Raw genomic sequence first — 22593 nt, forward strand, 5'->3', positions numbered from 1 at the left:
TTACCCTAAAGAATTTAACTTTTCATGTTCCCCACCGTAAATATTGCCTCAAAATATTATTTTGTTAATGAAAGGGTGAAATATATACCCTTTTCACAATATCCAGGGTTGAAAAGTATACTTTTTTCTAAGTTAAGTAATTTTGATACCATATTCATACATCGCCCTGCCATTCGGAAAATAACATTTTTGTTATACATTCTTTCTTGGATGAGCAAGGTGTTCTTGTATTGTAATGGCCCCCTGGATCACATATTCAAAATGCTTGACAATATTTTTTATAACCATTTCATTTTCATGTTTAATAGGCCTACCCATCAGTCCTCGATTGGTGTTATTCGTATACAGTGGGGCTAAAAAGTTAGCAAACCCCACCAGAAAATGATAAAATTCTGCCATCTTTTAGATATTTAATTGTGAAGTCATGTGACAAAATATTACATACTATGTAGTTGGTTTCTCCGGGATCGCCGGATTTTGTAGCGTTGTTGTCTACGTTAAAGCCAATGAGTGCATTTTCTGGTGGGGTTCACTGACTTTTTAGTACCCCTGTAGATGAGGCCACGTGATTTCTCTTCACGATATAAAGGGGAACAAGAATTACATGAATTAAGAAGGGAGCTTGTGTTGTTACTCAATACTGGCGTTTCATTTAGTTGTACGGGAGTACAACTTCTACTTTCAAGAGCGATATTTTCACATCTAGAGACCTTTGAACGTAATAAAAGGTATCATGGCAGGGAATAGGGTTTTAATGTCAAAGGTACAAACCCCCTTTTAGTGTGGTGACCAGGAATATAATTTTTGAAGTAAAACCTAGCATTTTGATTACTTTATTATGTACTTCCAAATAAATGCGAATCTACAACATCTTTAATGTGATAATCAACATTTAGGCTAAAACAGAACATGACCCATGGGGTCATTGCCCTGTATAGTGGTGGGGAGGGAGGGGCGATAGCCCCCATGGAAATATTGGTGCCGGGACAAAAATATCGACTTGCTCCTCCATCAATTAAGACAACTTGAAAAAAATGTATAGCTTTCAATGCAAACATTTTGAAAAAGCGTCTGAAAACAATTCTAAAACTATATTTGACATAAAAGTATTATTAAATATACAAAATTGTCAAGTTTGACGCTCTTCATTTGCAAACATTCTGTGTTAATATCTGGCGCGCAGACCGCGCCGAAAATTTTGGATATTTTGTCACCCAACCCCCCCCCCCCCCCCAATCGAAACATGTATCGACATCCCTAACTTTAAAGTATACATTTTTCCAAATAACTTTAGACTCAATTAGGGAGAATATAGCAACTTAACTATATTCTTTAAAAAAATATTCATCCTAAAGAATGAAAAAAATAGTAGAGCGCTTTTGACAAAAAAAATACATTTAGAGTTAAAACTTGAATTTTGCGGCATTAGTAATTCGTGTTGTGTGAAGTTAAGGACTAGGGGAGTAAATTTGAGAATATAAAAAAAATAAAAAGTTGCTATGCATTCTGCTGCATTGGGGGGGATCGTTGACTTACCTTACCCGGCACTCGCACTTTAGAGAACATTAATGTCCTCTGCATTTAGTAGATGGCATTTTGCGACTGAGTGAAAAATTAATGTTCGAATTTGAATAGTAAAACCTTTAATTTTAGAGACATGAATAAAAAACTGCATTGCTCAAGACATATACAGGCATTCCGACATGCATATAGGGCTTACATTATATATCTTCCTTTTTTCTTCGTGGTCGAAATTTTTTTATCTTTTTTTTTTTTTTTTTTTTTGAGGGGGGGGGGGTCTGTCCCAAAAGCTCCCCTAGAACCGCGCCTGCAACTGACACAATGGAATATACAAATGATGCACAGGTCAGAGTGGGTTCAGGAACTGTATGCACAAGGTGAATTTGTGGAGCGGCTAAACCCACGAGACGCTGCCGAGTGCACGTACTGTGGTAACAAAGTCCATGCAAACTTCTCGGTCCCAACCGATCAGATTACAGGGAATTTATCAGCCATCGCTTATTTCCAAATAGCACATTTCTTTCATTCCTTCGCAGTAGCAAAGAATAAAAAAGAGTATCTGCTTAAAATCTAATAGAAGTTATAAAATAACATTGACTGGAAAATAATATGACTTACAAACTTGTACTTTGGTTAGTGAAAGATAGTTAAAAGGGGGACCTTGCGTAAAAAAGGACGAGATTAATCATGCGCGTATTCTGGGGGGGGGGGGGGCTCGGGGCCCGGGCCCCCCGGGTAGGCGAAAAGGGGGCGCAAAAAAAGATATGGAAAGAATGGGGAAGAGGAGGGAAAGAAGAAGAGAAAAAGGGGGAAATAAATTTTAAGGCAGAATATCAAAAATTTTCACCTCGCAAATTTCTTAGTTAAATCGCAATCCTGTTCATGATTACCAAAAGTGCTTGGAATGTCCAAATTTTAGGTCAGAATATCAAATAATTTTTTCAGCTCGCGCTTCACGCTCGCACTATTGTTTAAACAGACTGGATAGCCATCATCCCGTTCATGGATACAAAATGTGCTTAGAATGTCGGAGTATCAAAAAATGTTATGCTAGCCATTTGCACTCGCATAATATATGATTTGTTAGATACCCATCCTGTTCATGATCACCAATAGTGCTCAGAGTGTCAAAATTTGAGGTCAGAATATCAAAAATGTTCAGCTAACGCTTCGCGCTCTCATCCATTGTATTTATAGATACCCATCCTATTCACGGTTACAAAATGTGCTTTGAATGTCCAGTTTTGGGTCGGAATATGAAAACTTTTAAGCTCGCGCTTTGCGCTGGAATAAAATGATTTGTTAGATACCCATCCTGTTAATGATTAACTAGTTGATGTCCTTATCAATTTTTTCAGCTCGCGCTTCGCATCAATTATTTAGATAGATAACCATCCTGTTCATGGTTACAAAAAGTGTTGAAAATGCCCAGTTTTGGGTCGGAAATTCAAAAATTATCAGCTCGCGCTTCGCGCTCGTATAAAATGTTGAGATAGATACCCATCCTGTTCTTGATTAACAAAAGTGCTTATAGATTTTCCAAATTTGAGGTCAGCATATCAATTTTTTCAACTCGTGTTCGTGCTCGCATCAATGATATTGTTTAGGTATTACATTTGCACTATGATGAAAATATCTCCCCCCCCCCCCCCATTGACGAAAGCTGGATCCGCCCCTGGTACCGAAATTACAGCTCCCGCACACATGATTTTAGTAGGGCCTACCACTCTGATGAGAAAAGTTAAGCCAAATTGAACCCCCAAAGTGTTTTATGCTTTCTGGTTGCATTTATTCTTTAAAAAAAGTGGTATTACAATATATTCATGGATTTTTTTTTTTTGCATTCATGAAAACATAAAAAAGTGATCTTCGATTGCCTTTTTTTCACGTTATTATGACATAAGATAATGCAACATGCATTTAAGGTACCTATAATTGCCTGGCGGGGGGGGGGGCGCCATTATCCGAAAAGATCACAGGGGCGCCAAAATTAGGTCTGGCCCCCTCGGTGCAAAATACGCACCTGTTCAAGGACAAGTGCACACAACAGAAAATTAGTTTGAATAAAAAGATAAAAATCAAAGAAGCATAACACTGAAAAATTCATCAAAATCGGGTGTAAAATAAGAAATTTTAAAAATTTGATTAATTTCACAAAATAGCATATGAGGAGACTGATGACATCATCCACTAACCATTTCTTTTGTATTTCGTTACATGGAATATGAAATATTCTAAATTTTCTCACATTGTCATGTGAAACAAGGTTTTTTTAATTCCTGAACATGACTTGCGTAAATAACATTGTTTTAACATTTTGTGGTTAAAATAAGTGGGTCCTTATTGTCAGATCTGTAAAAAATGAAATATTGTATAATAAAACAAAATTACAAAAAATAGTGAGTGAGAGACATCATCGACTCACTCATTCATATCACTGAGTTGTGCATGTAACTTTTGTTTGAAAAATGAGTTAAACTTTCATTTCATTTATTTCCATATTCAATTAAAAACAAACATAATCATCAAATCACAAACAAAAATATATACATATATATCACATACAAAAAAACACCTATAAAAAAAGAAAGTGAGAGAAGGCTAATTTACATACATATAAAAAAATACATAACAAATTGAAATATGGTGGAAACACCAAAAGCCACGGGGGCTTATCGAGGGTATTCCCATACGATCAAAAAAGAAATTAAACATATTTTTATGAAGAGATGTCAAAGCCAAGATAGAAAGAGAAAGAGTGAGGAGAAAAGACTGTAAAGGAAATGAAAATGAGATTGCATAGTGTTATAACTTGAAAATGTTATAACTTTCTTATTTTACACCCGATTTTGATGAAATTTTCAGTGTTATGCTTGTTTGACTTTTCTCTTTTTATTCAAATCAACTTTTTTCTGGGGTGGACTTTTCCTTTAATCATAACCCATGTGCATTACATTTATTTAGGATTAAGATAAACTTGAACGTTCCCTTTGGCGACCGATTTGCTTGCATAAGATTGATATCAACACTGCATGTTTACTGCAGTGTGTGTATTCATTATGAGAATATGAAATAATCACACTTTAATCACTTGAAAGTACTAATTTTTATCAGCAATCAGTCATGATATATTGGTTACCGAGGACAAAGTATCACTGAACGCCATTGTACTGATATAAAGTTGAAAAAATAGTTAGCTCCCATTGCACAATAATATGAAACTGGAGCAGAAACTATAGACATAACTATGGAAGGAAAGGAGGAAGGAAGTTGGTTTGAGATAACTACCATATAAATGGTGACTGGACTTCATGTGATTCATGCCATACTGTGAAATGAATCGGATTAACCTTCATGTGATCAAATTACTGAACAATCTGCAAAACAAAAATGATTGTTGTTAACCATTAATTTTCGTCACACACTGAATGTATTTATAAAAAAAATGAAAATTGTCTCAAAAGGGAGTTTCCAATCCCTTCCAATGCCCGCCCAATCACATCATCCTTAAAGGAGAAATTCATCTTTAAAAAGAAGGAATATATTGGTGAAGGTTTGACGAAAACCCATCAACAGAATACGAGTTATTACTTTTAAAGTTTTGAATTCTGACCTCATTTACATATCGTGCATGATGATTACAATATCCATATTTTTTGATAATTTATGAAGTAAAATATTTTACATATATAGAAGTAATTATGAAACAATGTATTTGATTTTATCATGAATGCACAAGTAAATCCCCGGAGTAAATCCTTGTAATTTTTTTTTTCATTTTATGTGAAAATGGCATTTTATGGAATATATATCACATGACACATACAGAAGCTGCTCCCATGTGACGTAACTAAATCAAACTTAAAAAAAACTCTCTTAATCTTTGGTGGATTTTAAAAATCATCTTTCTGTCAGGGTGAACTTTTCCTTTCAGCTTCCATTCCTTTTCTTCTCTTTCTTTTTAATACATATCTTACCCTCTCTCTCCTCTCTTTCTCTCCCTCCCCCTCGCTTTCCCCTATCTTTCCCTCACTCATCTCTCACCCATCTATCTTCCCCTTTAGTTCTTCTTCCCTCTTTCTACTCTATTTGCTTCCTTAAAAGGGGACAAAACTCAAACGATCTGTATTCATATAATATTGTTTATTAATATCATCAATACTTTCACACGAATAGGAATTCAAGTCACGAACAAAAAAACATCAGCAACAAATTCATGGTACTGTTGAAAGAGAGACATTTTGAAACTAAGCATGATTTTGTAGGTTGGCCTACAGATGTAAGTTGTATACATGAGACTGAGAGTACAAGTTTGATAAAAGACTTAGATTGGATTATAATGATAATAATACTAACGTCATATTTGACCCAAGGTTGGCTCGGTTCCGAAAACTGATCTCCCAGCGGATTGTCTAATTATATGGAAAGTCTCACTATTTCTAATTGCTATAGCCTATTATGAACGAGCGTAAATTGGGTAAAGGTTACTTTGGAGACTGAGGACATCCTTACACTTCAGTTTGTCCTCAGTTCCAACAGGTACATGTAAATGTAACTTAAAATATAAAATACTATTATGTACATGTATATCACACACATGTTCTTGATTTCCACCAAAGTCAGAAGCAAAGGATCATATGAAGAATAATACATAGTCTAAATGAATGCACTAACTCTAATAAAAATACAAAGAGTTATTTTCTTCGGTAATTAGTAAGAATCTCAGAATATTTCGTGATGATCTTGCAGCAAAATCACATAAAGATCTGAACTGCACATATGACATTAACAGCATATATTTCTTTTTTTTCATTTTTTTTGTCACTTTAACAAGATAGTAATATTCATGAATACTTTGAATTAGATTTGATGATTTCAATTCAACTGGGATAAGCACTTATACCTCAGACACATTTCCCCTACGGTGGCCGTATCTGGTAAAAAAGATGTTAAAACAGTTGGTTTCGACTCGCCATACGACCGCTGTAGGAGAAATGTGACTGAGGTGTTACTGTATAAATATGGTATACTATTTTCTGCATTTCCCATCAATAACGGTGGCAACTAAATGTTTGTCATGATGCACTACATTTAGATAAGTACACTGTATGCAACATCAAAAATACTATCAGATAAGCAAAATGACATGAAAATAGTTTGTTTGCATCAATTTTAAATGATAAAAAGCCTGATAATTTCCACTCGATTATAATTTTGTATCATGTCTCCCCTTCCCAATTCAAGACACTTAATTCTGCTACATTTATTGTGACAATTTACAAAAATCAATCTCTTCTTTCACAAAGCATGCATTGAAAAGATATATTGCACAGCATCTACAAATTGTACTTTCCATTTGTAACCTCCCCTTCTCTCCCCCCCCCCCCCCCCGGTTTGATCAGTTACAGTATTCCTAATTAATACTTAATCTCAAATCGCATCAAGCTTCAGTAATTGATACTCAACCAAAATTAATTATCAATCGAAAAGACATGGAATTACCAGGGTTATATATATCTTATCTCCTAGAAATAAAATGACACTGGCCATAAAATGAAGTAATTGTACATTTTCATATGTGAATAATGCTGAATTAAAATATGTGTCTCTTCTTATTTACACTAATACTGATCATAATTTGGAAGATATATCAATGCAGACATATGTGAATAAATGTATCAATTCAGTTGACTAATATATATCAGATCATACACACAAAACAAAATAACTACATGCAGAGGCATCGATCCAATACATATATATATATTGGGAGCAAACATATTGACTCTTCTCCCTCCCCCAATAATTCTGACAACTTAAAAAAAATTGATTTGTATGAACTTCAAATATAAATTTAAAAAGCATTGGAAAGCCGTATGAAACTTGGCATGAAAATACTATCAAGCATATAAAAATTTGTCAATTTTGGGGCACTTTGTACACACAATGCTGTATTGTAATTTGACATGCAATGTGCACCAAAAAGTTTGGGTTTTTCACTGTTTTAACCCCCCCCCCCATCCAAAATGTGGATCGACGCCCTGATTAAATGTACTTATGAAAGGCACTTTAAAAGGTTTACTTTAAATCATAAATAAAGTAATTGCAAGACATTACTTCCTATAGATATTTCATGAATCCATTGGACATATCCCATGGCATAATGTTATGACAATTGGTCCTATGGAAATTAGAAAGTATAAAACTTCTTTATTCAATAGTGGGAGGAGCTTGTGCTTTGGTTTGGTTATTTTAACCTCTGTCAGCTTGAATGAAAATGAAAACATACCTTGATATACATGAAAAATTCACACACAGGTGACAAGTTCTAAGCAAAAACCGATTCAGAATGGTTACAATATACATGTATGTGGGTATTATGTCATATTATTAAGAACTAATACATGTAACTTTACTAATTTGTAAAAACAATTGCATTTTTGTTCATAACGTCTTTTTTATCTGTGATACTTCACGAACATGCAATCATGTTTTTGTATATACAGTATTTAACTCTTTAAATACTTTTAATTTGTCTACTGGGCATATTTGAAGACCTCTGTTCAAAGAGTTCCTACAGTATACATCTGTGATCAATGGAAATAATGAAGGAAAAATTAGATTTTGCATGAAATTTGTAAAAGTAAAAAAGTGACATATACATATTTCTTGATTACTTTTCATAAAGCTGGGATTTAAATGTTAATGTTCAAAGACAAAGCCCGACCTTAATAACAGCTTTATGTTTAATAAAATAAAATAATTAAGAGTGGATAAATTTTGAAACAGAATTTTTCTTCCTTGTTTCCACTGAGATAAAACAATACACAATTAAGCATCACCCAGACATGACACAACACAATCCAGCACCATTTCTTGTTTAGAGTCAATGGGATGTGAAAAAACAAACATTGCAATCTGCAAACAAAATTTCTTTCAAAGCAAGGCTACGAAAAGACTTCCACTATGCATCAATCAATTACTTTTTATTAAAGCGACTGCAAAGTGATCTATCCAGGGTTGCACTTGTGGACAAACTTATGAAAATCACTGAGTTATAGTGCTCATCAAAATTGGTCCACATACCTATATGTGGTCAGATTTCTGACTAGAACTTCTTGAAAAGTGTACTGCCAATTCACATAAGTAATTGATAAAGGCCATCTTTATTTCTGAATGTAGCACAATGAAAAAACTAAGCTTTGTCTTATCTGAATGAGATTGTGAAATGTGAATATAGGCCCTAGGGTTTATAAAAAAATAATATCAGAATGAGTAACACATTAACCCTGAGACTCATTATTTTGGTAATTCATTAATTTAACTGTAGGTTTCTACATTATGTGTTGTAGCTTACACAGTGACCTTTAATTAAGATCACAGTGTACATCACATACACACAATGTACAGTGAGCGAGAGAAAATTGAAAATGCAGAATCCCCAAAATGCGCAATTTGAAACCTACAAATGCACTGGTATACGAAACAGCAACAGAAAATAACCCATTATCACACTCTGTGCAAATTGATAGCGTCATTTTAGATTTCCTTTCATTTCTACATGTGACCATTGTACTAGTTTACAATCACACTGTAGGTTATCATGAGTTGATCACATGTTTTTTTTACAAGAGTCATCATGTGACATAACAAAGGCAAACAACATTCATTGACTGTTTGACAGGCAGATTAAACTCTACTTTAATTACACTCAGAGCCTGAAGAGTGGGCTAACTGGACCATTTCTTTTATTCTAGAGTGTAAAGTGGAGTGTAATCTATCCTTGGAGACTGAATTGATTTTGCTATATCATGTTTTCCATAGACTCAATCCCACGTTTATGAGGGCTTGGGTCTGGGTCAAAGAATGCTGTCCTTGTCGTCTGAACATAGCTCTAAAAATGAAACCTATTAAATCACACACAGAGAAAGACAAGAAACATGATCACAATTATAGTATTTCCTTGTCTAGGTCTTATGAATACAGTTTTTTTCAGTTTATGTTCATGTACATTGCAGCATGCAAAATGGGAAAAATACCTAATTATGTGATATTGTATGTAGATCATTATGGTATTAAAACAAATCAACATTTTGTACAGCGTATGTAGACCTGTTATGGGACACTATGGGTGGTGGCCGGCATATTGAGGGGGAAGAGCTAAACGTTTTCTCAAGTAAGTTAAAGTGGTAGTAATCGACCTCTGATTTTTTATGACTTTGTCTACTACAGAAAAATAATGAATTTAATCCATACATCAATTTGCAAAGTCCAATAAGGGATGAAACATTTGAAAATGATAGTGCAACAGTAGATAATCTTGAGTTGTATCACAAATAATGGAGAAATATAAGTACAGATTGTTGCACAAATAAACAAAAAACCTATAATAGCTTGAGCTCTTCAGCATCAGAAAAAATATATTCTAAAGATAACCTCTTTTAACATTGCTCTTTATTGACACGTTCCAAAAGGTAAAACAACACTGTACATGTACATGCGTTTACATGTACTTGTAGGTGGCAAAAATCCCAACACACCCATCCCAACTCACATGAAATGAGGTAGGTGCTTGAACATCTTTTTACACCGGTCACAAGACCAAACCTAAGTTGACACTGAAGTTGGGATAGACTTTTCTTTTCAACCGAGCTATCACTAATGTAATATTTTTTTCAAATATACTTGATGGCTGGATTATAGGTATGAAGCCTGACCTATGATCTCAACATCAACATCATACATGTAGCTAAATCATACAAGAAATTGTCCAATTTCATGTACTGAATCATCATAGCCTGATTGGTCCTAATCAAATAAAAAAACTTTATTCGCCTGTATGTTTGAATATATATACAGTTTTAAGCCAATGTTACCAATCATGATCTACACGTATCATGAATCAATCAATGAAAGAGCGATATTTCATTGGATTTCATTGGATAGAAATTAAACGAACGCAGCAAAAGAAATACAAATAAACAGATTAAAGATACAATGACCAATCTTCGATACATTTAGGCCTACATAAGTATGCATACCTAGAAATATCTTGTTGACAGTTTCTATTGATATTTTTCATCAATATTCATCAAAGCACTGTGCTCTGTTCATAAGTAATAATTGATAAAATGTAATGTACCTGATAAATCTTTGCATACAATGTAATACGTATACATCCTTTGTAGCGATTGTTTTTTTTTCAATTTTGGCACACACTGATGTCTGGAATGGAATTAGAAAAATTCCCTAAAAAAGGGAGAATCTACACCTCAATTACACTTGCCTGATGGATTCAGATCTTAAACCAGTCTACATAATTACAAGGAATGTAAAATGCTGTAAGAAAAGATATACATGCAACCATCATACAGGCTGAACCCCTCTGTAACAAGTTGGTCTGATGATATGTTTAACTTGGGTCTAGGAAGAGAAGTCCAGCCATAGTTGAGAAACCTAGGACTAAAAAGAGCACTTTGAGAAGTCTGTCCTTGCTGGAATTCATCTCATGAGGGAGCACTTCAAAGAAGGTGACGTACAGGAAGGTTCCAGTGGCAATACCTTGAAGGATACCATCCGCGATGGTTTGCGTGAAGTCGGAGATGCTCTCGATGAGGATGATTCCCAGTGTAATTCCAATCGGTGCCATCATGGCGAAGCACAAGCAGGAGAGGACGACGGAGCACCTAGAAAGATGGCTCTGGACCAGGTTCATACCGAGGCTGAAAGCGAGGATGTTCTTGTGGATGATCACAGCAGTGAATATTGCCAGGAGCTCTTGGTTGTCCGTCTGCAGTCCCATGGCTAAGCCCTCGAAGACAGAATGCAGAGAAAGAGCCAGGAGGAGAAGCAACGAACGAAGGGCTGAGTGGGAATGGAGATCATGGTTATCTGCTTCATCTGCATTTATATCCCTGGTACTGCGATTTGATAGCGATCTCTGCAGCTTTGCATTCCCATGAACATTAAGACTGGAGTTGCATTCCTGCTGGAAACTACCATAATCGCAACGTTGATTGCTCGTTCCTTCATATCGTACTTCTTCTTCAGGCAAGAGTGGCGTATTTGTTTCAAGTTCTCCAGCATCAGGTGCATGAAATTCCTTCTCGGGCTTTGAAGAATCACTTTTCTCTTTATACTCTAATGCCGTCTGTTCAATGATCAACACAAGAAAAAATCCACAAGCTACAACAAATTCTGCTACTGGGTATGATGTGTGTATCTCTTGGCGATCAAAATAAGAGCTCAGCTTATCCCGTACATGTGGCAAGAGGTCCAGTAGACATGTGCACAGAAATACACCACCACCGAAACAACCGAGGAAGCTCATCACCCGTTTTGCTTGTCTCTGAATGTTTGGTCTATTTGGATTCCCATTGGCATTTGTTACAAGTTTAGCTATCCTCAGAGGAATCAGTGCAAAGAAGAAACAAGTCAATGTTAGAACAAACATAAGAGTTATCTTCAACCCCAACACTTCCATTTTTACTCATCAATATTCACCTCTACCTCTCTACTGCAAACTTCCTTTGGAGGCTTTGCTCGCCATGCACTTTTTTTTTCAATTTCACAGAGATTCACACTAAATTTAGTCCAATTCTTTCTGATAATATATTATTGGTCCGTCAGCTAATCTCAGACATGTCAGACAAATCCCGCGTCTAAAATGACAGAAGAATATCCTTCAGCTTGAGCTACTGCTATTGCTAAAACGTAGGAACGTGAAAGGCAAGAGGCAGAGTGCGATTATAAATGTGGGTGGATCATATACTAGTAAGTATTTAACTCTATGGGGTGGATGGACAGCCACACGACAGGGGCTCGTCGGGGAAGAGGCTGACAAGTCGCTACAAAAATTGTGCAGCTGGTCGGATCCGAGTCGAGTGGTTGTCGAATTGTCTGCTGCTGTGATTACAGAATACAGTGACCGTGATTGAGTGACGGTACTACTAGTTATATCAAATTACAGAATCCATGTTATACACAGTATATGGTCTAATCTCAAGACATTAATATGATCTGACCTAGTGATCCTGGAAGAAATCTTGAAAGAGGATTTCTGATATATCAGCTCGAGCAGACGTGCAACTTCAACTTGTTGTTCTTTGGCTTTTTGTATACTATACTAGGGTATGTATGGTAAGCCAATTCCAAAGATGTGTTGGTCGAGTCTAATAAACTAAAGGGGTAAACAAATAGACGGACTGAAGTGTGAATTTGGGATGGATGTTCATTATTACCTCCTAATCAATTCAGATTGTTATTATAAGAACAATATAATCATATTTTTGTCACTAACACAGTATACAATTATCAAAAAACAAGGTAATAAAATAGTTGATAATATTGAAATTTTGTCAATTTACCTATTTATATTGTATCAGCCCACAAGAAGCATGTGATTCGTGATCACCTGACATACAAGTTTTATGTTTATTTAGTGCTTGATCACGTGACCGTTCATGGAATGAGTCTTAAGGGGGGGGGCGTGGAGGGGGTGTCAGGTGGGGGCAGGAATGTATCATTGGTGGTCAGTGGTCAGGCCACTGATAAATATTCAAATATTAGTGGGGTGTTTTCAAAACACAATCTTCATTAAAAAAATATATGAAATAAAAATGAGTCAGCAATTATGTTCTAAAATCGTAGGAAATATAAAATTAATTGTTATTTTGATAAAAAGAATGTTTTATTTTTCCCATCTTTTTGAAAGAAAAAAAATCCCAATAATACTGAAGACTTCCGTGGCAGGCTTTCTATCACCCCCCCCCCCCCAATAAAAAAGGGGGGGGGTGAAAGACAGGGTGTTATTCATTTTTAATCTAATTTTTCATTTGTTCATTAATTTGTTTATTTATTAATTCATATATTTGTCAAATTTGTCATTATTGATATACCTATTTTACTTAGTTTCTTTTTTTCTTAGCAATAGAAACCTAAACGATATGTTTTCTGTGACAGATTTGATATATCATTTTTTTTTTGCGTGGGAACTGAGTTCCCCATCATGATTGTTTTCTACACCTTTTCATAGGCAAAGTACCTGTTTTATTTGTCCTATTTCAAAGAGATAGAAGCCCATCCAGTAATAATAAAGAGAAAACAAGGCCGACCCCTGACCAAAATCTATAAACACATATTTTAAACCTTGCGAGCAGGAGCGGATCCATGTAGGATTTTCCAAGGGGGGGGGGGGATTTTTGTTCAGAAAAAATTGACAAGCAAAAAAAAAGGGGTCTTCACTTGCATATGCAGGACACACCCTCAAATATTTTCATGGCTATCAAAGGGGGGGGGGATAGGGGTCGGATGGGCCCCACCTGGATCGGTAAATTGCCAATTCGTCTACTGCCAACTCGTCCACTCATCACATGGTCTAACTTCATTTAGTGTAATGCCATTATGCCCACCAACATTTCGTCTAACAACTACTAGTATTTGGTCTAATGACCAGTTGGTCCAATTATCACTTCGTCTAATCACATGACCATTTCGTCTCGTAACCAGTGGGTCTAATATCCATTGTATTTATATTCAAACGAAATGGTATTGGACCAACTGGTTATTAGACGAAATGGCGAGTGGACGAAATAGCCATTAGACCAGGTAGATAGTGGACGAACTGACGGTAGACCAGTAAACGAGTTGGTAATTGGGCGAACTGGCAATGGACCGATTGAAAAATAAACCCCATGGATCAGCCATTGCTTGCGAGCATGGAATGTGAAAATTGTTTTTTTTTTCCATGGAACTAATTAAGCCTTGGCGGAAAAAACTTCATCCACCCTCCATGCCTCCCTGCGGCCTACACACCATGGCACCATGGCGGAGTGCTTGTGGGTGATGAAGCACCCCCCCCCCCCCCCGATATTATGTTGGGGTGCTGCGTGTGTTACTCACCATAGGCAGCACCCCCTAGAAACCAAGTAGGTATGCCAAAAGAAAAACTTGAACCAAATCCCTTCTATTTTGTTGTGGAAAACTTTTTAGGGTCAAATTTTTCTTTACCCAAATCGGCTTCAATTTCAGTAACCACCCCCCTCCCGTTTTTCCCTTTTTTTGCCTGCACATGTTTTTTTTCTCCAAACCAGCATTCCCTAGTTTAAAAAAATCGTTCCCAGGGCCTTGCTGCATCCCCATCCTCTCATCTGTTTTGCGCCTTAATATGCATGTACATAAAGTTTAAGTTTACAAAAACTTAAAGTGGTCAAAGTGATGACAAGTATTTCCCCTAGTTTTTTAATAATATCACTTGTATTCAAAATAAAAACAAGGGAAAGTACATGCAATGAAAATAAGTCAAGGTTACTCGTTTTTAGAACAAAATACAGGAGTAATATCTAAGAAAAAAAAAGAATTACAGATATACAATATGACAAGAAAATTTACATAAAACGATAGAAAATAAATCGCACAAGGGACAATTTTCTTTTAAAAACATCACATCCACAATTTTTGCGCACTCACTATGGCTCCTGATAGTTAAATACAGGAAAAGTAAAATTTAATTTGTTACCGAGACACTGTCAGGAAATATAATTCTCATTCATTCATTATTTTTTTCACTTACATTTTTATTGTCTTTCGTGAAGAAAAATTTCGTCTCTCTATCAAGATTGACCCCGATCGATCGGACGGCGAATTGCGAAATGGTCTCCATCCGATTGGTCTACTTACCATGCATTAATTGGCCTCATGCAACTGATCTTAGTTCGTCCACCACCACTTCGTCTACTAACCATATTTGGTCTAATTGACATTTAGAACATTAATTATACCTCATTTGTCTACTTTCCAGGCTATACACATTTCGTCTAAATATCTACCCGGTCTTATATCTATGGTGGACTGCATTGGTAATGAACCAATATATCATTTTGACAATGTGAAAAAGATTAGATAGACGAAGTGGATATTATAGGCAAAGTGGTCATTAGAGTATATTTCATATCATTCATTCATTGGTTTTGCAACATTTTTCATATACAAAAATAGGCCTATAGATGAGAAAATACATATTTAAAATTCAAAATCTAGATAATGAATAAACAATATTGTAAATAGATTATCAACGTATCATGCATAAATGAACAAGTGGTATTTTCTGTTACACAATCAATAAGATGGCTGATGGTCACAAAAGCAAAGCTTGAAAGCGTGAGCATTAGACTAAGTATAGGCATGAACTAAAATAATCGTAGTGCAAACCAAACGGCAAATAAGGCCAAAGTGATAGATAAATTAAACAGGGGTCGCAAAAAGAATTAGAAAGTAGAGGGAGGGGGACTGAGCCGAAAGTGAAATGGTGGGGGGCTGAACATTATGCATAAAATCACAAATTGATGAGCACTTTTCACATTTTTGTATTAGTGAGGACTAAGCTCACCCCTCACCCGGCTCCGCGGCCCCTACCGAATTGGTTTAGCTCATGTGGCGTTATTAAACTATTAAGTATTCTGATAGTAAACAAATTGCTTCTAGATCAAGTGAAAAACTAATGGACGTCCTTCTTTTTATATGGTAAATAAACGATAGATGGCGCTTTTCCTTTTTCCTGGCCCATAGCAAAGATGGAATGTCAAATCGTGAAATAAATATCCGACAAATATTATACTGTTTGCAGAATTTTTAGATGTTAAGGTTCCAATTTAAAAGGGCGCATAAAAAAAGGAGGAGAGAGAAAGTCTGTATGATTAATAAAATTAAATTATTTAGATGATTTTGCCCTCCCCCCACACCCGTTTAAATTGTGAATGTATTAAATCTAGTAGAATTCAGATACTTTAAAAGGAAGGTTTTTTTTTTTTGGTTCGGTTGCTTTGCTATTATCTCGCGTAATTGCCCTCAATTTGCATAAGTTTTCGTTCCTAATGTGAATTAGCTTGTTATCAGTTTATGTGATCAGGGTCTGCAGTTTGCGGCATTTATAATTAAAAAAACACAAGATAATTTGAAAGAAATTTAACTCAGTGAATTGCAATTGAGGGGCACAGCAAATACAAAAGAAAAAGGAAACTATATAAAGTTTAGAAAGAAGTGATAAAAACCTAAATCTTTAAAATACACAAAGTAATAGTATAAAACTAAACTTTAGAAGGTTAAAATATCACAATTTTCTTGATCCCAATCGCTTATCTCTTTCTCGCACCAACGTATTATTTTCTTTCAGGATAAGAATTTACAGCACTATTATATCTAAAAGCATATAATAATGGTTATACCATTGCTAATACAAATCGGCTTAACTATTTGCCATGGAATTTGTTAATTTTACCCTGATCTGCCTATCTATAAGATTGAGAATATAAAATGATGATAATGATAACAGCAATAATGATAATAGTAATAATAATGACAATAATGATAATAATAATATTGGGATTGATCCGATCAACCACAATTATGGACGGTCGGCAACATCAAAATGTATGTTTGTTCAAAATAATTATGCCGAATATTCTTATACATTCATGATTTTTTTGTTGTTGAAAATTTAGTGTGCTTCCGTTTGCTTACAAAAGACATTATGCAAAGTTCCTTTTGAAAAAAAAAAAAAAACATTGATGGATTTCCATACGGTTGAGGTTGATCGGATCAATCTTAATTCTTTGTAAGACGCCCTGTAATCCCCATAGTACAGTACAGACAATATATTCCCCGTGCAGCCGCCCCCTCCCGGGACCATCCACCTGTCACGATGCAGTACGCAGCGCGCACATGCGTTGACGTCATAATGAAACAAGCGCACATTCAAACTCAAGCTTTCATTGTTTGAAAGCGCGCGTTTGATTGGACAGAATTTTGCGAACGGAGCAAAGGAGAAAGTGAAGAGATGAAACACCGCTCGCTACTGGCGAATGCGTCGCTATGTGACGTCATTGCAGAGGTACTCACAGATTCCCCTTGTGTTTTGTAAATGCCCGCGAGAGAATGAATACCACTAAACCAAAGGCACAAGAGAATACGACAAATTACAAAGAATGACTGCGAAATGTTGATACGAATGTTTTAAGGTGCATCAAACACGGGCTACAACATGAAAGAGTAACAAGCCCGTAATAAGTATGGAAAACGAACACTGGTCGGCCGGACTTAAGCATTATTAACACGAGGAAACTCATTATGGATAACAAGGAATCTAACGGAGAGCAGATCGATGAGGCCGATCAGTCCGGTCAAAGTCTTGATGGGATAACAGACAACAAGCAAGGAGAAAGTCTTATCAACGTAACCCCACCAAAAACACCACCAAGTCGCACTCATTCTCTTAAAAGTGGAGGAAAGGGTCGAAAACCGCCGAAAATCCCAATATCACATCAAAATGGTAAGCTCCCAAAGGACCCGGGCGTTACAGAAGATGGAGACGAAGATTCGGGTGATAGTTTATCAAAGCTACAGCACACATACACAGATGAGAAACAGGATCTTCTGACTTATCTTGACCGACACGGCATCAACAGTCCAGTCAAGCAGACACCCGATGAAATCGGTGGGACTACCAGTGCTTTGGATATTCTTGGGATTATTGAAGAAAGGGACACTGGTGCAAAAGGCGCCAACCAGACAGCCTCCCCCATGCAGGCCAAACCAGTAGGCTTCCTGCAGAGGCAGCTATGGACTGTTCTCCAGCCTTCAGATAACAGACTCTCCATGAAACTTTTCGGAAGCAAGAAAGGGTTACAAAATGAAAAATTTCGTTTGAGGAAGGCGGGGGTGCTTATAATTCATCCATGTTCTCACTTTCGGTAAGTCAACTATAATTGTTGCTTTGCATTTTATATTAACCATTTTTGAGTGGTTTTGAAAACGGGTGATCATGATTGCATTGATAAAAAAACCAATAGTTAAGAAGTGTAAACTTGCGGTGCATATAGAATGAAGATGAGATCGAGAGAGAGCAAAATGCAAGTAGATCTATAAAAGAGGAGAGAAAATATTGTATACTGCATTACTTTAGGCGATGATTGCTTAATATTAACGCTGCATGGGTATTATAATAACAATAAATAAAACTTGTGTAATTTGAACCTTCTGGTGAAATGCTGAATGTGCTGAAATGATTTATGTCCAAAACGATATACAAGCCAAAAGGTAACGTCTATTATTGTATTAATGTTAACTAAAGAAATTGCGAGAGTAGAAGCATTAACATTCTTTGCAAGACAACGTTTAATGTTTGCTCTAAGAATAATTTCTTTTAATACCATCCATCGACGGTGTTTGATGCATGATTTGCACGATATTTTTGGTATGATATTAATAAATATCTCGAATATTTTATCTTTAAACCATGCGGGATATAGGTCCATAAGGTTGCACCAAGAGAGATGTTGTCCCTTTTTTCGTAAAGGATTTATCGTGAAAGACTCCTTCGTCCTTCTAGAATAGCCCTCTCGATTACAAAGTTTGATGGCGATGGAGATATTTATTCATAGACCCGTCAAAATGCATGAAAAAGCAAATCCACTGAAACATAAGCACACACTCAGGCTTGCCGGTAATCAAACAGGCATCTAGTACGATCTACCGTAGATTGTGACGTACTGGTGATAGTTTATACAGCTAGGATTATAGTAAGCTATCCAAGACCCACGGTTTATATCTTGCAGTGTGATTTGATGCCATTAACAGGTTATAGAACTTTGTCCGTAAACAGGGTTATGTACGCTTTTTCATCATGTATGACCGGGCAAAGACGATGGCAAACGGATTTTCAGAAGGGGGTGCATGGCATCAGACAATTTGGTAGTGGTAGTATTTTTTTTATAGCCTGATTGCTAAGATAGCGTGAATGTTTGTAAGCAAGCAACCAGAGGACCGATGGCTTAAGGTCCTCTCCGAGGGACTTGGTAATGATGATTTACAATGTAAATGCCTTTTGAAGGGGAAAAATCCAAATAGTAAGAATATTGGATGGGGCATTTTTTTTCTCCTTCATGTAAACTATGTCGCATGGCTATACATCTATAATAAAACCATGTCATATAGGCCTATCATAAGGAAAACTTTCACCTTTGACGTGCATAACACACACAAAAAATGCATGCATCGATCATTGTCATGATTGTGTTTTAAAGTATTTTCGTGAATCCATTTTCATTTTGTTCAAAAGGTCTGCTATATTAATCAATGCGTCGTACTGTGTATGATTGCACCTGCAGGCTTTTGATAAATATTATGCGCACATGTTTTAGCTTCAATTACGTCATAAATGATTAATTGGGGTCAAACTTATGCGCAGATACAGCTGATTTCATATGAGGAAAACAAATAGATAGTCAGGTTTTTGTCTAAATGTGACATGTGTATTGAGATTTAAGTAGGACGATAGGAGAATAATAATATTATGCATGCATGCAAGCGTACATGACTTGTCCAAGCGCGCCATTTAGGAGAACTATTGGCATGCAAGTGAGCTCGCTCAATCGTCATGCTCGTTCTTCATGGGCGAGAGAGAAAATCAACGTGCAATCACCGCCGGACAAATTTGTGGAACTCCTCGACACTTTCCAACTCTTATTTGTTTAGTTCTCAATTCATTGCCGCTGGAATTCGGCCGGAGGAACGGGTGCCTCCGAACGTGGCAAATTTCTCTGAAGGAAAGTTCAGAGCACCTGAGAATCTGCAAGATGCCCTCAGCCCCATCACCATGAAGAAGATGATGATGATGACGATGGTGGTGGATGTGTAAGAAGAGAATGATAAGATTTCGAATGGGAGGAAGTAGATTTAGGGATGGAGAGAGTGGATGGGCTGACAGATACGATGGGGAAATGGATAAATAAGAAAAGGAATCCGTGCGGTCAATATCTTATACTGGAATTCAAAGCGAATGAGAGAAGGAATTGTTTAGGTTAATATCTTAAAGCGAAAAATATAGGACATTGGACAGTCCTGGTGATCTTCATTTGAAGCAAAATAAAGTGTATTATAAAAGGCATGCAAATAATGAAAAAATATTGATAAATTCAGAATTATATATATAATTTGCTTCCTTTCAAATTAAAAGACCCATGCTTATAGGTCTTGGGGAAAAATAGTTTCTGTCTTCGCAGTAGCTTTAAAGTATTTTCCTGGGACAATACTGATGATATTTGTACCATGATATTATCGACCCCCACGAAAAACAACATTATATTTTGCTATAATAGGATATTCAATCCCAGGTGTCATAAATAAAAAGATAAAAAAAACATTCAGTTTATTTGGTTTATCAACATATCTAGATTGGGCTCATGCCTAACTTTCCATTTTTAATATCTGTAGATGGTTTGAGGAGAAAAAAAAGCATTAAATTTTTTTTTAAATATGGAACATGTACTGCCTAGTTTAGACAAAAAGCTTTACATAAACTGAATATGAATAGTCATTTTCTAGAAAACGATTTTACATATACGCTTAGCTGCCCGAGAGAGAAAATTTAGGGCGATAAACTTTTGACTTCAAAATGACTTTGCGTTTTAGATTTTATACACATGCAACCAAATGTGGAAACAATATGATCAACTTATCATATCCCGATGCAGTATCTATATATAATTAGTCGGTTGACAGATTTAATGTCAATAACATGCTTTCATGATCATCAACATGTGATCATGTTTATGAGGGAATGTCGCAATGAGAAATGCAGTCATTTTTATCCGATGCTAATTTCGTTGTAATTGAATTGTCACGTACTTTCATAACAACAAGGACACATAGTAGATTTACGTTTTGAATGATTAAAATACGTCATAGATATCAAAAGACACTCCAACAATTGGAATATACGTTTTCAGGAAATCAGTCTTCTCTGTGTTTGGAAGCATGCTTGTCAGACTAGTAGTAATTTCTTATGGAATATTCCGATTTGCGTATTTCCATTGTTCTTATAATATTATTTTTTCTTTAATCATCTCGAAAATTGCACTTATGTATTTCAGAGTGCTGTATACCGTAGGTATTACATTGTAAGTAGAATTCTTATTACATGAAAATAATAATCAAAGAAAAAATTGAATAACTATAACGCATATTACAAGAAGTCTTTATTATCGTCCAAACGATTGGAATAAAAGCTGTGATTATCGCCATAAAAAGGAGTCTAATTAATAAAGATTTTGTTTTCTGTTTTAAACATGGATAAACCTGTATTTCATGGATGCTTACAATAATATTTAGTTTTCCATAAATGAATCAAAATATTATTTGAATTACTACCGGAAAAGTTATTTTCGCTCATTTTCGAGTGCATGAGTAGTCACTTGATCTAACGAGTGATTCCGCGCGGGTTATTGAGTAAAAATAAATATTTTGTTCTAAGAAACCATTCTGAATCTACTCTCAGTTTTACTCGTTATTGGGAAAAAACTTTCACTCATTTTAGGAAGTAGAGGGCTGTATACACCCCAAATTACTTTGGCACGTATCGACAGGAATATAACCCAGGCCTGGAGTATTGGACTTTTCTTAAATTTATGAAGTTCAACATTTCTGCCTGCCAAAAAATTATACAAAAGTAAAACAAGTACACAACTCGATAAATTTAATTGATCACTTCTTAATTTTCAGGATGCACTGAGGTGCAATGCTGTGATTTTCATTATACCCTGTATCATTATTAGATAATGAAAGAGAAATGGGCATTTCTGGTGCAGTCTACGACTCAAATTAAATTAATTATCTCGCCACGGGTTTTCGAACTGCCGGAGATAATGTTATACGAGCGATATATCTCCGCAACGACACGATTTCTCATGCGATGCAGACAATTAATGTAGGTAGAAAAAACAGGTGCAGTTTGGATAATCATATTCAACACATCGCTTGTTTAAAAGACGAAAAAGTAAGTTGGTTTGTTAAAGGTGTAATTCGAAAAATTCAAATTAATTTGACAAAATTTGATTGCAGTGATATATTTCTAATACGTCTTACTTGATGCTTTACGTAAAGTCTGTACATTTTGTTCTAGATTGTATTATTATCATCCATAAAGCTAAATGACAATGACCTGCTGATAAGGGGAGGATGGGAACCTCCCCTTTCCCACCCCGATAAAATAAATCCGAATTATTTTTTTTTTAATGAAAA

At 35.8% G+C, this 22593-nt stretch overlaps 2 protein-coding genes across 2 annotated transcripts in view; one reads left to right on the plus strand and one right to left on the minus strand.

Moving 5' to 3' along the window:
- Positions 1–5643: 5643 nt before the first annotated feature.
- LOC129262354 (zinc transporter ZIP1-like) lies at positions 5644–12645 on the minus strand. The gene has a single exon (XM_064099903.1). It carries the CDS (start codon positions 12002–12004, stop codon positions 10934–10936), a length of 1071 nt encoding a protein of 356 aa, XP_063955973.1. The 5' UTR covers positions 12005–12645; the 3' UTR covers positions 5644–10933.
- Positions 12646–17643: 4998 nt separating this feature from the next.
- Positions 17644–22593, plus strand: part of LOC129261725 (potassium/sodium hyperpolarization-activated cyclic nucleotide-gated channel 3-like) — a 42481-nt gene continuing 37531 nt past the window's right edge. The window contains exons 1-2 of the mRNA XM_064099349.1: positions 17644–18266; positions 20050–20208. Coding sequence (XP_063955419.1) covers positions 17644–18266; positions 20050–20208 — 782 coding nt within the window. The remainder of the gene's footprint in view (positions 18267–20049; positions 20209–22593) is intronic.

The sequence above is a fragment of the Lytechinus pictus genome, chromosome 5, assembly GCF_037042905.1.
Source record: "Lytechinus pictus isolate F3 Inbred chromosome 5, Lp3.0, whole genome shotgun sequence".
NCBI classification, from domain to species: Eukaryota; Metazoa; Echinodermata; class Echinoidea; order Temnopleuroida; family Toxopneustidae; genus Lytechinus; species Lytechinus pictus.